At 40.0% G+C, this 13,394-nt stretch overlaps 2 protein-coding genes across 2 annotated transcripts in view; both read right to left on the minus strand.

The window, feature by feature from the left end:
- Positions 1-1,460, minus strand: part of LOC103715810 (lipid droplet phospholipase 1-like) — a 22,178-nt gene extending 20,718 nt beyond the window's left edge. The window contains exon 1 of the mRNA XM_039115577.1: positions 1,357-1,460. The gene's annotated coding sequence lies outside the window, so the exon portion shown is untranslated. The remainder of the gene's footprint in view (positions 1-1,356) is intronic.
- LOC103715811 (acid phosphatase 1-like) lies at positions 1,174-13,003 on the minus strand. The gene is made up of 3 exons (XM_008803570.3): positions 11,881-13,003; positions 7,592-7,801; positions 1,174-1,629 (listed from the first exon to the last, which is right to left on the minus strand). Exons 1-3 carry the CDS (start codon positions 12,294-12,296, stop codon positions 1,452-1,454), a joined length of 804 nt encoding a protein of 267 aa, XP_008801792.2. The 5' UTR covers positions 12,297-13,003; the 3' UTR covers positions 1,174-1,451.
- Positions 13,004-13,394: the final 391 nt, after the last annotated feature.

Raw genomic sequence — 13,394 nt, forward strand, 5'->3', positions numbered from 1 at the left:
CTCCCGCGAGGCCGGTGGCGCCGAAAGAGGGCTGGGCTGCGGCGGCCGCAGAAGGAGGCCCGAGAGGGGAGTGGGACGGCGGGCCCCAGCGATCGCGGGGGGAGGGGGCTCGGGAGGGGAGTGGGACGGCGGGCCCCGGCGACCGCGGAGGGAGGGGGGCTCGGGAGGAGGCCGGGACGGCGGGCCGCGGCGCCTGCCGGGGAGGCAGCGTCCATGGCCACTCCTTCCTCTTTTTTTTGTTCTGGTGGGTCGCAGCGGTGGCTGGGGAGCACGGCCACGGGTGGCTGGGCAGCCACGGGCGGCCTCCCAAAACAAAACCAAAAAAAAAAAAAAGAGGAGGGCCGGCGGCATTGAGGAGAAGAAGGAGATAGAGAGGGAGAGAGAGAGAGCGGGAATGGTGAGAGAGGAAGAGGCGGTGGGATGGAGTTTTTTGGGAGGAAAAATGAACTTTTAAATGGAGGTATTTTGGTCAAAAATACAGCTTCCCGACAAAATTGAAAACAGCGTTTTTGGAAAGCTCCAAAATGGAGCTTCTGCCAAAAAGCTGTTTTCAGCTTTCCGCAAAAGCTGAAACAGCTTTTTCAAAATTTTACCAAACACTCTTTTTTACCTAAAAGTACTTTTGGAGGGCCAGAAAGTGCTTTTTGGCTCTCCAAAAGCTCCCCCAAACAGGGCCTATATCTCTGTCTGGTTTCGAAAATCAACAGTCAACTCCATACTAAGATCCAGGCCCAACACGACCCACCCTAAACCGCCAGCCAAAGCCCAAATCCTAAACTAAGACCGGAACCCTTCAAATACTATAACAAGCATGCCTTCTTCCAACTACTCTGTTTTGGATAACCAGATATCACTCGACTGGCAAGAGCCATGCGATTTCTTATGTGGCAGAATGAAGGGTAATGAGGAACACTGCCCTCATTGACTCGGTGGTTTCTGCTGCACTTTTCTTGATCCAAAGGTTTGCAAATAAGGTCTCAAACCTGAGCCTTTTATGGAGACTTGTTGGTTCTTTCATGGTTAAAAGCAGTGCTAGATTTGTGATGAAGGTGGTGGCTACAATCAAAGTTGCCTCAATATTGAGAAGCTCCTATAACTTTATATCCGAACTGTAATATTGGATGCATCACAATGTTCTGACTTTCCTTAAGAAATAATTGAATATTTTAAATGCAGAAAATCAAAGCTGCATGAATAATCAGAGTGACTCATTTCTCACACCACTCATTCATATGTGAGGCATATGCATATGAGGTTCCAGTCTCTGATCTGCCATGTGGTATTTTATTTGTACTAGTACAGCAGGAGAGATATTGACATTTAACTAAATGAAGTGTATAAACGAAGGTATCTTACGCTTGGAAGCATTTGGGTAATTACAATTTTCTGACAATGATCCTGTCAGAAAACAATCTCCCAATATGAACCAGAACACCTCGGCCGCTGCGCCGTCAGGGAATATAGTACATAGGGTTTGGGAGCTTAAATGAGCGGTTGCCCATAGAGGAACCCAACAAGTCGCTCCATTGATCGCCGGAATTTCCAAGTATCCGGTATCCATTGGCTACTATTTCAGACCTTTTCTCTGATTTGTACATTGTTGCAGTTCTTCCATGGTCATTCACACCCCTGAGCAGATTAATATCGACGATGAATCAGCAAGCAATATTAAACCAGAGGACAACAAATATTATCCTCTAAAGCTCTAAGGAACATTTTAATTATCCACTGATTGTAAGGAAGCCAATTTCAGGAGCAAATCATCTTGAGATCAGGTAGATTCTAACAAAAAACAAATTTGATGCCAATTTTAGAGAGCATGTTTGAATTCAAATACCTACACTTCAGCAATCTGTGAAGTATAATGAATTTGTCAGAAATTACATGAACAATTTACATTATTAAATGGAGTTGGTTGGAAGTTGTTTGAAAGGAAATCAAACAACTGCCGACAAAACAAAATTTAATGAAAACAGCTAATCAGGATATGTAAGATTTACAAATTTAGTGCTGGCATGTAATGAGACATATTGTTAGGAAAGACCCCTTCACTAGATGAAAACTTTCCTATCTTTGTGTGAGTAGAATGAGAATACCACAATAATTAATCAATGTAAGAACCACAAAAAAAACAAACAAACCACAAGAAAGAGACAAGAATTTTTAGGTGGAAAACCCTCCAATATGAGGGGAAAAAACCACCGGACCTAAGTCCACCACAAACCTCCACTATCAACAATAATGGGCTTACAAAGTATCTTCTCTAGACTAAGCTAGAGGATCACATACATCAAGGATCTCTTCCTTGGATCACAAACAAAGAGTTTATATGAAAAAGAGTTTAGGCTCCAATAATAAAATGAGAACAATCTCACCGAGTGTAGGTTTGCACAAGATTCTTCTTCCTCTTGAAATGCCTTGAATAAGATCTTCACCTCCTCCTTGAGATGGATTCCACAAGCACTTCTCCCAAGACGGCTACCCTCTTTTGTTTTCTTCTCATCCACCCTCTAATAGAATAATAAACCCTAACCCCTCTTTTCCCTCTTTTTGTTTCCCCTTTTTTTTCTTTATTTAAATTGCTGGGTCCCACCTCACATAAGGTGGGACTTGGCCAACAATTCTCCCCCTCCCATCTTATGTGAGAGGCTCCACCCAGCTTGCCTTAAGCATACAAATATCATGCTTCTTCTTAAGCAAAATTTTAGTCATCATATCCGACCCATTCTCATCGGTATGGATTTTCTCTAGATGCAAAAGCTTTTCTTCCAACACATCCCGAATCCAATGATACCTCACATCAATGTGCTTCGACCTTGAATGAAAGCTGGGATTCTTGCTAAGATGAATGGCACTCTGATTATCACAAAAGAGAGTATACTTGTCTTGTTTCAAGCCCAATTCTTGGAGGAATCTTTTCATCCACAACATTTCCTTACATGCCTCTGTCACCGCAATATATTCGGCCTCTGTAGTGGACAAAGCAACACATTTCTGCAATTTGGACTGCCATGAAACAGCTCCCCCTGCAAAAGTCATCATGTATATCCGTTGTAGACTTTCGAGTATCAATATCACCAGCCATATCTGCATCTGTGAATCCTTCTAGCATAGTTTTTCCATTTCCAAAGCATAAGCAAGCTTTGGAAGTACCTCTAAGGTATCTAAGTATCCATTTGACTGCAGCCCAATGTTCTTTGCCAGGATTCGAGAGAAATCTGCTCACAACACCAACTGCATATGCTATGTCTGGTCTTGTACACACCATGGCATACATCAAACTTCCTACTGCTGAAGCATAGGGTACCTTTTGCATCTCCTCTTTCTCCCTTTCATTTGTAGGACATTGCTTGTTTGTAAGTTTGAAATGATTTGCAAGTGGAGAGGAAATCGGTTTAGCCTTTTCCATATTAAACCGCTCGAGCATCCTTTCAATATACTTTTCTTGTGATAGCCAAAGCTTCTTGATCTTTCTATCACGAGAAATTCTCATGCCAAGCATTTGCTTTACGGGCCCCATATCTTTCATGGCAAACGACTTGCTTAAGTCTTTCTTCAACCTATCAATTTTGTTAGTATCACGGCCAATAATCAACATATCATCTACATAAAGCAATAGAATGATAAAATCACCATCACTAAACCTTTGCACATAGACGCAATGATCTGATTTTGTCCTCTTGTAGTCGTGGCCCATCATGAAAGAATCGAACTTTTTATACCATTGCCTTGGTGCTTGTTTAAGCCCATATAAGCTTTTCTTCAACTTGCAAACAAGATGTTCTTTGCCCTTAGTTTTAAACCCCTCAGGTTGCTCCATATAAATTTCTTCCTCTAGGTCTCCATGCAAGAAGGCTGTCTTCACATCAAGTTGTTCAATCTCAAGGTCCATACTAGCTGCCAAACCCAATATAATCCGAAGAGATGACATTTTCACAACCGGAGCAAAAATTTCATCAAAATCTATACCTTTCTTCTGACCAAAGCCCTTCACAACTAATCTTGCTTTGTACTTAGGTTTTAAGCCGCTCTCATCCTCCTTTAATCTGTATACCCATTTGTTCTTGAGTAGTCTCTTACCCTTAGGAAGCTTTACCAAATCAAAAGTATGATTTTCATATAAGGATTTTATTTCTTCTTGCATAGCTTGAAACCATTTATCCTTGTCCTTATGATTCTGCACTTCTTGGATGCATTCTGGCTCCCCCTCATCTGTAAGAAAAACATACTCTGAAGCAGGATATCTAGATGATGCTCTGTGCTGTCTAGTAGACCTTCTGACCTCTGGTTCTGTCATTTCAGACTGACTTGATAGTTCACCATGTTCTGAAGCTTCACTGTGACCATTATCACCTGTAGAACCCTCACTAGCACCTGTATCACTATGCTCACTGTCATCCTGCACATCTCCCCTATCATCATCATGGACCATAGGTGGAGGAACTGGATCAAGATTAATTGGAGAACTGTTCAAATACTTCGGCTTCTCTTGCTTTCCAAAGTCTTCAATAAACTGATCTTCAAAGAAGACAACATCTCTACTCCTGATCACCTTTTTGTCTTTTGGATCCCACAACCTGTATCCAAATTCTTCATGGCCATAACCTAAGAAAATACATTCTTTAGACTTTCCATCAAGCTTAGACCTTTCATCTTTTGGAATGTGAACAAATGTCTTGCATCCAAACACCTTCAAATGACTGTAGGATACATCTTTTCCTGTCCAAACTCTTTCTGGCACATCACCATCCAAAGGAGCCGATGGAGAAAGGTTGATCAAATCCACTGCAGTCCTCATAGCTTCACCCCAAAATGGTTTTGGCAACTTTGCATGAGAGAGCATACATCTGATTCTCTCTACAATTGTTCTATTCATTCTCTCTGCAACTCCATTTTCTTGCGGTGTTTTAGGAACTGTCTTTTGGAGCTTAATGCCATAGTCTTTGCAATATTTTTCAAATGGCCCTCTGTACTCACCTCCATTATCTGCCCTGATACACTTTAGCTTCTTGCCTGTCTCTCTTTCAACCATGACATGAAAGTGTTTAAATATATCCAAGACTTGATCGTTGGATTTCAAAGCAAAAGCCCATACCTTTCTAGAATGATCATCAATAAAGGTAACAAAATAAAGTGCACCACCAAGAGTTCTACTATCCATCATGCATACATCACTATGTATCAAATCTAGAATGTTAATTTTTCTAGATATAGGTGTTCTATGAAATGCAACTCTATGTTGTTTTCCGGCTAAACAATCAACACAAGTTTTCAAAGACACACCTTTGGTATTTGGTAGCAACTCCTTCTTGGCTAGAATTTGAAGTCCTTTCTCACTCATGTGCCCAAGCCTTTTGTGCCAAAGCTTTGTAGAGAAATCATCATCAATTGTATTCACCTCTCCTTTCTTTAGCTTTGCTTGCATCATGTAGAGAGTATTATTTTTCTTTCCTCTTGCTATCAACAAAGAGCCTTTTGTGAGCTTCCATTTTCCTTCACCAAAATGATTGCTATAACCTTCATCATCAAGCTTGCCGGTGGAGATTAAATTGAGGCGGATATCCGGAACATGTCTAACATCTTTGAGTAGCAACTTGCACCCTGTATTGGTCTCTAAACATACACTCCCCATGCCAACAATTTTGGATAAACCATCATTTCCCATCCTAACACAACCAAAATCACCAGAAGTATAGGATGTGAAGAAACCACCATGTGGAGTGATATGAAAAAAAGCACCAGAATCAATCACCCAGTTACTATCTTCATATGCAAGGTTGACACAACCATCACTAACAACAATGACATCTGCATCAGCTGCAACTGCTGTAACATCCTTTTCCTCTGTCTTTGCTTCACCTTTTTCTGTGTTCTGCTCTCTTTTCAATGCTCTGCACTCTCTTTTCATGTGTCCTAGTTTGCCACAATGATAGCATTTTATGCCTTTCCTTGACTTTGACCTGCCCCTGGATTTATCTCTATTGTAAGGATACTTACTTTTGCTTCTACCTCTTCTTTCTGTCACAAGAGCCTCAGCTTCAGGAGATATTCCCTGTTCCTTTCTTCTAACCTCTTCATTTAGCATGCTATCCTTTACCATATCCAAAGTGACCTTGCCGTCAGGTGCAGAATTGCTTAGAGACACCACAAGAGTCTCCCAACTGTCTGGCAAAGAACTAAGAAGTAACAAAGCCTGCAACTCCTCATCTAGGACAAGCTTCATAGTAGTCAACTGATTCACCAAGTCTTGGAAGTCATTCAAGTGTTCTGTCACACTTTTCCCATCTTTATACTTCAAGTTGACAAGCCTCCTAATCAAAGAGGCTTTATTCTGTGCAGTCTTTCTCTCATACATGGCCTCTAATTTCTTCCACAAAGAGAAGGCATTGGTTTCTTGAGCAACATGATGAAACACAGTCTGATCAACCCATTGTCTAATTTGTGCAACTGTCTTTCTATTCATTATCTCCCATTCCTTGTCAGTCTTCTCTTTTGGCCTAGCCTCATCTCCATGGATAGGTTCATACAAATCCTTACAATAAAAGATATCCTCCATCCTAGGTTTCCAAATGGCATAGTTGGAAGATGTCAATTTAATTATGCCTCCCATAGAATCCTCCATTCGAGTCACACAAGAATTTTATCAAACACCTTGTAGGCACAAAACCTTGCTCTGATACCACTTGTTAGGAAAGACCCCTTCACTAGATGAAAACTTTCCTATCTTTGTGGTTCTTACATTGATTAAGAAATGGCTATTTATTTCATGTCTAGCACAGGAAGGTCATGTTTTTCATATGTAATTTATTTTTATTTTTATTTTACATCTGGTTGTATTTCTGTGATGTGATGTACATCAACGATCAAGTTGAAGCAAAGGCATGAGATGAAAGGTGATCTAAGCGGTTGATGGCGATGGGATCAAGAGTTGATCAAGGATCGAATCAAGGAGGCTTGGAACCAATTCATAGTTTATCGGCTCACTGTCAAATACCCTTTTGTGGCGCCGCTGTGGGGCAATGCAAAAGGTAAAGGTAAGATGTACGGCTCACAGGATATGGACATAGTTGAGAATAAGTTTGTGTAAAAAAAAAAACAAATACCTTGGCCACAAACTTTGATGAAGAAGAACAACATATCATACCACTTAGTTTTCTTAAGCTTTAACATTTCCATTGAGGCATGTTTCTCAATCATAAATTGTCTGAAATCAAAACAGTTTCGCCCATTCAAGAAAAGAGAATTCGAAGCAAAGAAGATTAAATGTTATAATTCGGAAAATCAAACTTTTTTCCCCAGCAAGGCTTCTCGTTAAAAATGAGAAAAACATCAGAAAAAAAAAATTAAGTATACATGTCCATCGAGCTAGCAGTTTTTGCTTAATATTTTACAAAATGTAGGTCTACCAATCCATAAAGAAATAAAAACTACCATAAATCGTAGACCTTAAATATTAAAACAGAAAGAATCTCCAAATTAAATCCAACAGGGAACTCCAGAAATAATTGCTTGATTCTATTATGAAAAGGAATGTAGATATAGCAAGACTAATATGGTTTCACTCAATAAGAATACTAACATAGAAATGTACCTTAATATAAGCTGCTTCCAATCCCGAAATCCGACTTTCTTCAAATTCTCCATAGTAACAATCTTTTGTCCTTCAGTTCGACCTGTCAACAAGAAAATCTTAAAACCCAACCTTAGAATCTCTTCATATAGCTTCAAGCTGGATTGAATAGCAGGAGCCATTGCTTTGTCCACCCATTTGTCAAACTCATGACTACTAAATACCTCCAGACTGCATTTTCAAATAACTGAACCATCATACAAGAATGAAAGACTCAAAACGAAAGAGGGATCTTAATTATCCCTGAATTCATTAATGAGGAAGATTATAAAATCAAGTGACAACAAAGTTCAAATAAGTAATACAAAAAAATGTAAACATAAAAGATCACATTAAGATATTTAATAAATAACAAAAAGAAGAATTTGTTCCAACTAGGGTTCATGCAGCATATCCAAGACATAAATAGCTCTGGCAAGAGCTTCAGATGTTTTGCCACATTATTTCATCATGAATTGGATAAAGAGAAATGGGGCCTTTGCTGCAATATTGACAAGACAAACCATAATAAAGGATTCAGTCTGATCATGCATTATACTTGCATACAGAATGCCAGATCATAAGAACCATGCAATACAAATGAGGTTGATAACCAAATTATGAAGATCTGATACAAAAAATTCATTCAATGATTTAACAAATAACCCAAGAAATCGTTGGTTTTCAAGTTGGAAATTCAAATATTTGAAGATTTTATGATAAGAAAACCAATAGAAAACATTACCAAGAATATGGAGAGAAAATAGTGCTCTGAACACCACCACCAAAAAAAAAAAAGAATAATTGAAAAAAATCAAGAGTTAGTGGAATTAGTGACACTACTTCACCAGCTTGTACATTGCATACAAGGATACATGTGGTTTCTAATAGATTTTTTAATCAAAATTTATATGGTTGTAAAGAATGCAGTTATAAATATACATTGCAAAAGAAAGTAAGTCTCACAAAATATTTACAATTTTACATGATTTGCCATTTTGAAATACATCACTTGCTATAGCTTTCTTACGAAAAACTAATTGGCTTTGGGGGGAAAAAATAACAAATGGAGTATTTAGAAATTTTATATAGTACAGAACTACAGATTATAGATAAAGGCTAAAGCAAGGGTGGCAAAATCCTGTCTAATCCGACTGCCCCAGCTTAACTCAGAAAATACCAGGTCAAGAAAACAGAACCCTACTCTGAAAATTGGGTCTCAGAGGAAATAAAATTGTCTGAGGCTTTAAAACAGGGTCAGAACAGGACCATGCAAGTTTGGAAAATCCAGACAACCCAGGTTCTTAAAAAAAAAAATGGAGTCTTTCAAATTTTATTTAGTATGGATTATAAATTAAGGCAAAACAAGGGATGCAAAACTTTGTCTAGCCCATTTCACTGGCCCAGTTTAACCCATAAAATAAATTAAAAAAAAAAAAGATCAAGACAAAACTCTAAAAAATTGCCAAGGCTTCAAAACTGGGGCTTCCAAGTTTAAAAATACAGAATACCCAGGTCCTTAATAGACAGCTTTGAAAGCCTATCACAAGCTTGTCAGGTTTGAGTTGGCTGAATAAAGACAAACAATTTGAAATCTCTTTAGATTATATCCTGTGCAGTAATCAGTCATTAGGTTAAATTCAAACAAACTAGATTAGTCCTGGTTGGCCAAACTAAAAATGGTTTAGACATTTAATTGTTAGTCCAAAATGGTTCAAGTCTGGTCCATATCACATAGAAAATTGCAATTTTAGGCTTTTATTGACCTGAACCCTGATATTTGCCAACCCTGGCTAAAACAAAGAGTTGACATTAGATTTATGAAGTTCTAGTCAGAAAGATTTAGGGTTAGTGGAAGAAAACAATGAAAATATATTTTCCTCCAAAGCATGAATCATGAGTATCAACAAAAAGAAGCAAAAAAATAAGTGATAGACTAAAATAAACAAGATAAAATGGAAGACAGCTCTGGAAACTACTGCAAGCAGAAAAGAGGCATCCCAAACTTGAATTGAATCCGAAATTGTTGGGATTGACCGGTTCAAGTAGCAACCCACCTCTAATATTAGTTCAACACTTAGCAACAAAGAGAGTGGAATCCCTGGTTCAACGGACCGGCCCGAACTAGACAGGTACGGGGCATACTGTATCATACCGGTATATGGTACGGAAGGCATACTGCTACTCAGTACGCTGAAAAGAATCAATATCGTACCGTACCGACACAATGCTAGTGTGGCACCAGTACAGAGTCCAATACCGAGACAGCGAACCTTGGTGGAACCCTTTGTGGGAGGGAATCAATACAGATATTTCCCAAGTCATATCACTCTCCAAAGCGTTTCGGTTTGGGAGACACAGAAGAAACCCATTTAACACATTACTCACCTTAATGGCATCATGGGCCTCAGGGCCAGCAATTTCATCACTGGATCAATATTCAGTGACAATCTATCTAGTATGCATCACAAAACTAAGGTATCATCAGTAGCCAATTTTTTCTAAGGTTGATGAATAGTTGGATTATCATGATTTGCTATGACAATAAACAACAATGTCTGTTGCTATAACTAATTTGATATTAAAAGTGAGGAAGGCTAGCTAATTAACTAAAGTAAGTGTAGGTTGCAAAAGAATCATGATTTTTGTCACCAATACTAATGATAATCACTAAATGCTACTACTGAAAATTTATAGGAACCTTATTTCTCTTTGTATTCTGCCCCAGATAAACTAAAATGTTAACACATCAAAAAGCTCACCACATTTAGTATTAAGCAAACTAATGGTCTATCTGTGGGCACTGGCAAATCGAAATGTTCCATATATTTAATCTTGCTCACTCCAACTTACATGGTTATTTTCTTGCTATGTGAACCTGGCTTTTGCATATAGTTAATCAAGATCCTTCTACTATACTTGGGGTGTGGCTGAACTTATTCAACAAGGGGCTCCAGTGCACTAGAACTTAGTTTTGAATCTTTATTCAGCTCTCTTGGCTAGACCAATTTGTTACTTACAGCTTCACATCTTTAGCCATTACTTCATCGTTTGATGTCATGAATCAACCTCCATCAAGGCCCTATTGACATATTGGCTCAATAAACTTAAATCCTAGCAAATGAGGTTTCAATAGTAAGAAACCAGCAATACAGAAAAAGTAACAACAAGAATAGCAAAACCTAGCTTGAAACCACCTTAGGCACAAAAATAATGCCCATATTCCAATAAACAATTTCCACAGGATGCACATGAGCATGCATATCTTGTCAAAAATATGCAATGCAGCAAGCAAAAGTGTGGCTCCAGCAACCTTGTATGCTAAACACCCACACAAGCATCTATAGCCGAAGGTCCAGATATGGCATCCCATAGCACAACTATTCCATGTTCCGTACCATTCATTATTTGAAACATATAACAATTCAAATAGGTGAACTATTCTATTCTCGTGAGGTAATTCTGATGACTTGCACGTAATAAGCATTTATAGGATGTTGATGCAATGGATTTTATATGAACATTTATAAATTTATCTATGGCAAAAAATTTCACAATTTTTGCAAGCTTCAAAACATGGTATGTTGTACCGGCCTGAACCAGACGGTACCGAACGTACCGTACCGTACCGATTCGGTACTGGTATCCAGTACGGGTGGCATACCAAGTGTCGGTATGCCAAAAAAATTTCTTACCATACCGTACCGATAGTAGCTAGGGCAGCACCGGTACGAGGTCCGATACCGAGACAGCGAACCTTGCTTCAAAAGGCTAACATGTGTCACAGGTCACGAAATAAGAGTCACAAAGGTGGGCTTTGTTGGTTAAGTTCTCACAAGAGATGCGTTTGAAAGTTAAAACATCCCATAATAGGGTCAAACGGAGACAGTTGATTGTAGAAGAGAATGAATGACTCAAAAGGCACATTTATTTAGAGTCACTAGCTTATCATCATAAGAAACTTTCTTATCCACTTATTCATTAGCCTATTCCAAAGTATGGTAAACACAAGAAGGAAATCAGGGGCCCATTCTAGTGTCACAAGACTCACAACCCTAAATTCAGGCTATTTGAGGAAACACAACTAAGAGCGAGAAGATTACTGCAATAACTTTGGAGCAATGCTCCTCTCACTCATATCAACAGTCACTACCCATACACATTAAAAGTTGGGATCTTTATAACATGCAAGAATTGATATTACGACCAATTCAAAGATTAATGTTCATACAATCAAATTAAAGAGCTTGCTGGAAAATATGGAATCTCACCCGTATCCATGGTCGGCGTAGTAAGGCAGATTGGAGAGGAGGGTCTCATCGACATCGAACACCCAAGCGTCCATGCAGTCACCGGCCAACGAGACGGACCGAGCATAGGCGGCCGCCTCGTCGGCGACCATCTCCAGGTCGAAGCGGTAGGCCTTGCCGGTCATGTAGTCCTTCACATAGGCGCCGCAGTCCGCGGGAACCGTCTTCCACGGGGCGAGGTTGTTGGCCTCGCCGGCGAACCGCCAGCTGGCGCACCGCAGCTGGACTTCCTCTTTGCCGACATCGGAGTGAAAGATTTGGTCGTCGCCCGGGGGGTATTCGAGGATCAGCGGCCTGGGGAGGACAAGAGGATCGAGGGTTTGGTAGGCAGTGGCGATGGTGGAGAAGGCCAAGAGGAGAAGATAGGATGATTTCATGGCTGAATGATGAGGGATTTGAAGGGGTTTTGAAGGGAGAGAACCGTTTTTTTATTGGGAAGGAGGAGTAGGGGGTGGGGGGAGGAATCGCCGGAGAAGGGGGGTTTTGCTTCCTTTAGTTTTTAGGTTTCGTGAGGGGGATGGAACCGGACGACGGTGCCGGTGGGGGGAGGAATCGCCGGAGAAAGGTGTTTTTGCTTCCTTTAGTTTTTGGCTTTCGTGAGGGGGCTGGAACTGGACGACGGTGCCGGAGAGCAGGGGGTGGGAGGGACACGGGTTATATCTTCCGCACGAAAGAAGGATTCCCCTTCCTTCGCGTAAATCGACCGTTGGATCATCCACCGAACAGCTCTCAAAGCACTTCGCAAATCCGTCACTCGTCCGCTGCACATCTCTCAAAGTGACCTGTGGATGATCCAACGGTGGATTCGCTCGAAGGAATATAAATCCTTCTTTCGCGTGAAAGATACAACCCGCGTCCGGGCGGCAGATGGAGTGGCGTGCGAGGGAGGCGACGGAGCTGGAGGAAGATCCATGTGCGTTAAAGATCACGTGCTTTGCACGTGAATCATCAGTTTATGTTATATTTTATTCTTTATAAAGATAATATAAAAACGAAATATACCACGTGAGTTCAACCGATTGATGATATGATAAGAAATTTATCCTTTGTCTCAGCACCTCATAATCCAAGTATGTACTTTGAAGCATATATTCTTGCAAATATACTTCATGTCATCTGAATTTTGAGTATGAATTGGGGTAATGTTTAGAAGATTCTTAAATCATCAAAGCTGATATTAAGAGGTCTCATACATGGATCGCTAATCATGATTGTAATGAGAAATGTACATGTTTAGTCTTTTTTTTTTTTTTTTTCTTTTTTTGGCTAAAGCGGATGCAGGTACGAATAAACCCAAGAAGATCAAAACATAACAGTTCCTAGAGCGCTCCGGGTAAACCTTCCTCACCCAGCCAGAAAGTCTCTTCAGAATGCATCATATACTGCAGGTACGTAAGAGATTGCCCAATCTGCTGCCCCATTTGCCTTATGGTACATAACCTGTTTAGACTATTCGTAGTACAATTTTACTCCAT

This window comes from Phoenix dactylifera, chromosome 18 (assembly GCF_009389715.1).
Source record: "Phoenix dactylifera cultivar Barhee BC4 chromosome 18, palm_55x_up_171113_PBpolish2nd_filt_p, whole genome shotgun sequence".
Taxonomy (NCBI): Eukaryota; Viridiplantae; Streptophyta; class Magnoliopsida; order Arecales; family Arecaceae; genus Phoenix; species Phoenix dactylifera.

Excerpts from the sequence above, each read along its gene's own strand:
- LOC103715811 (XM_008803570.3), bottom strand. The coding sequence starts at position 12,296 with ATGAAATCATCCTATCTTCTCCTCTTGGCCTTCTCCACCATCGCCACT. Across the intron at positions 7,802-11,880 it reads TACGCCGACCATGGATACGG|TCTGGAGGTATTTAGTAGTC; the intron begins GTGAGATTCCAT and ends TTGAAAATGCAG. Across the intron at positions 1,630-7,591 it reads TGGAAGCAGCTTATATTAAG|GGGTGTGAATGACCATGGAA; the intron begins GTACATTTCTAT and ends TAATCTGCTCAG.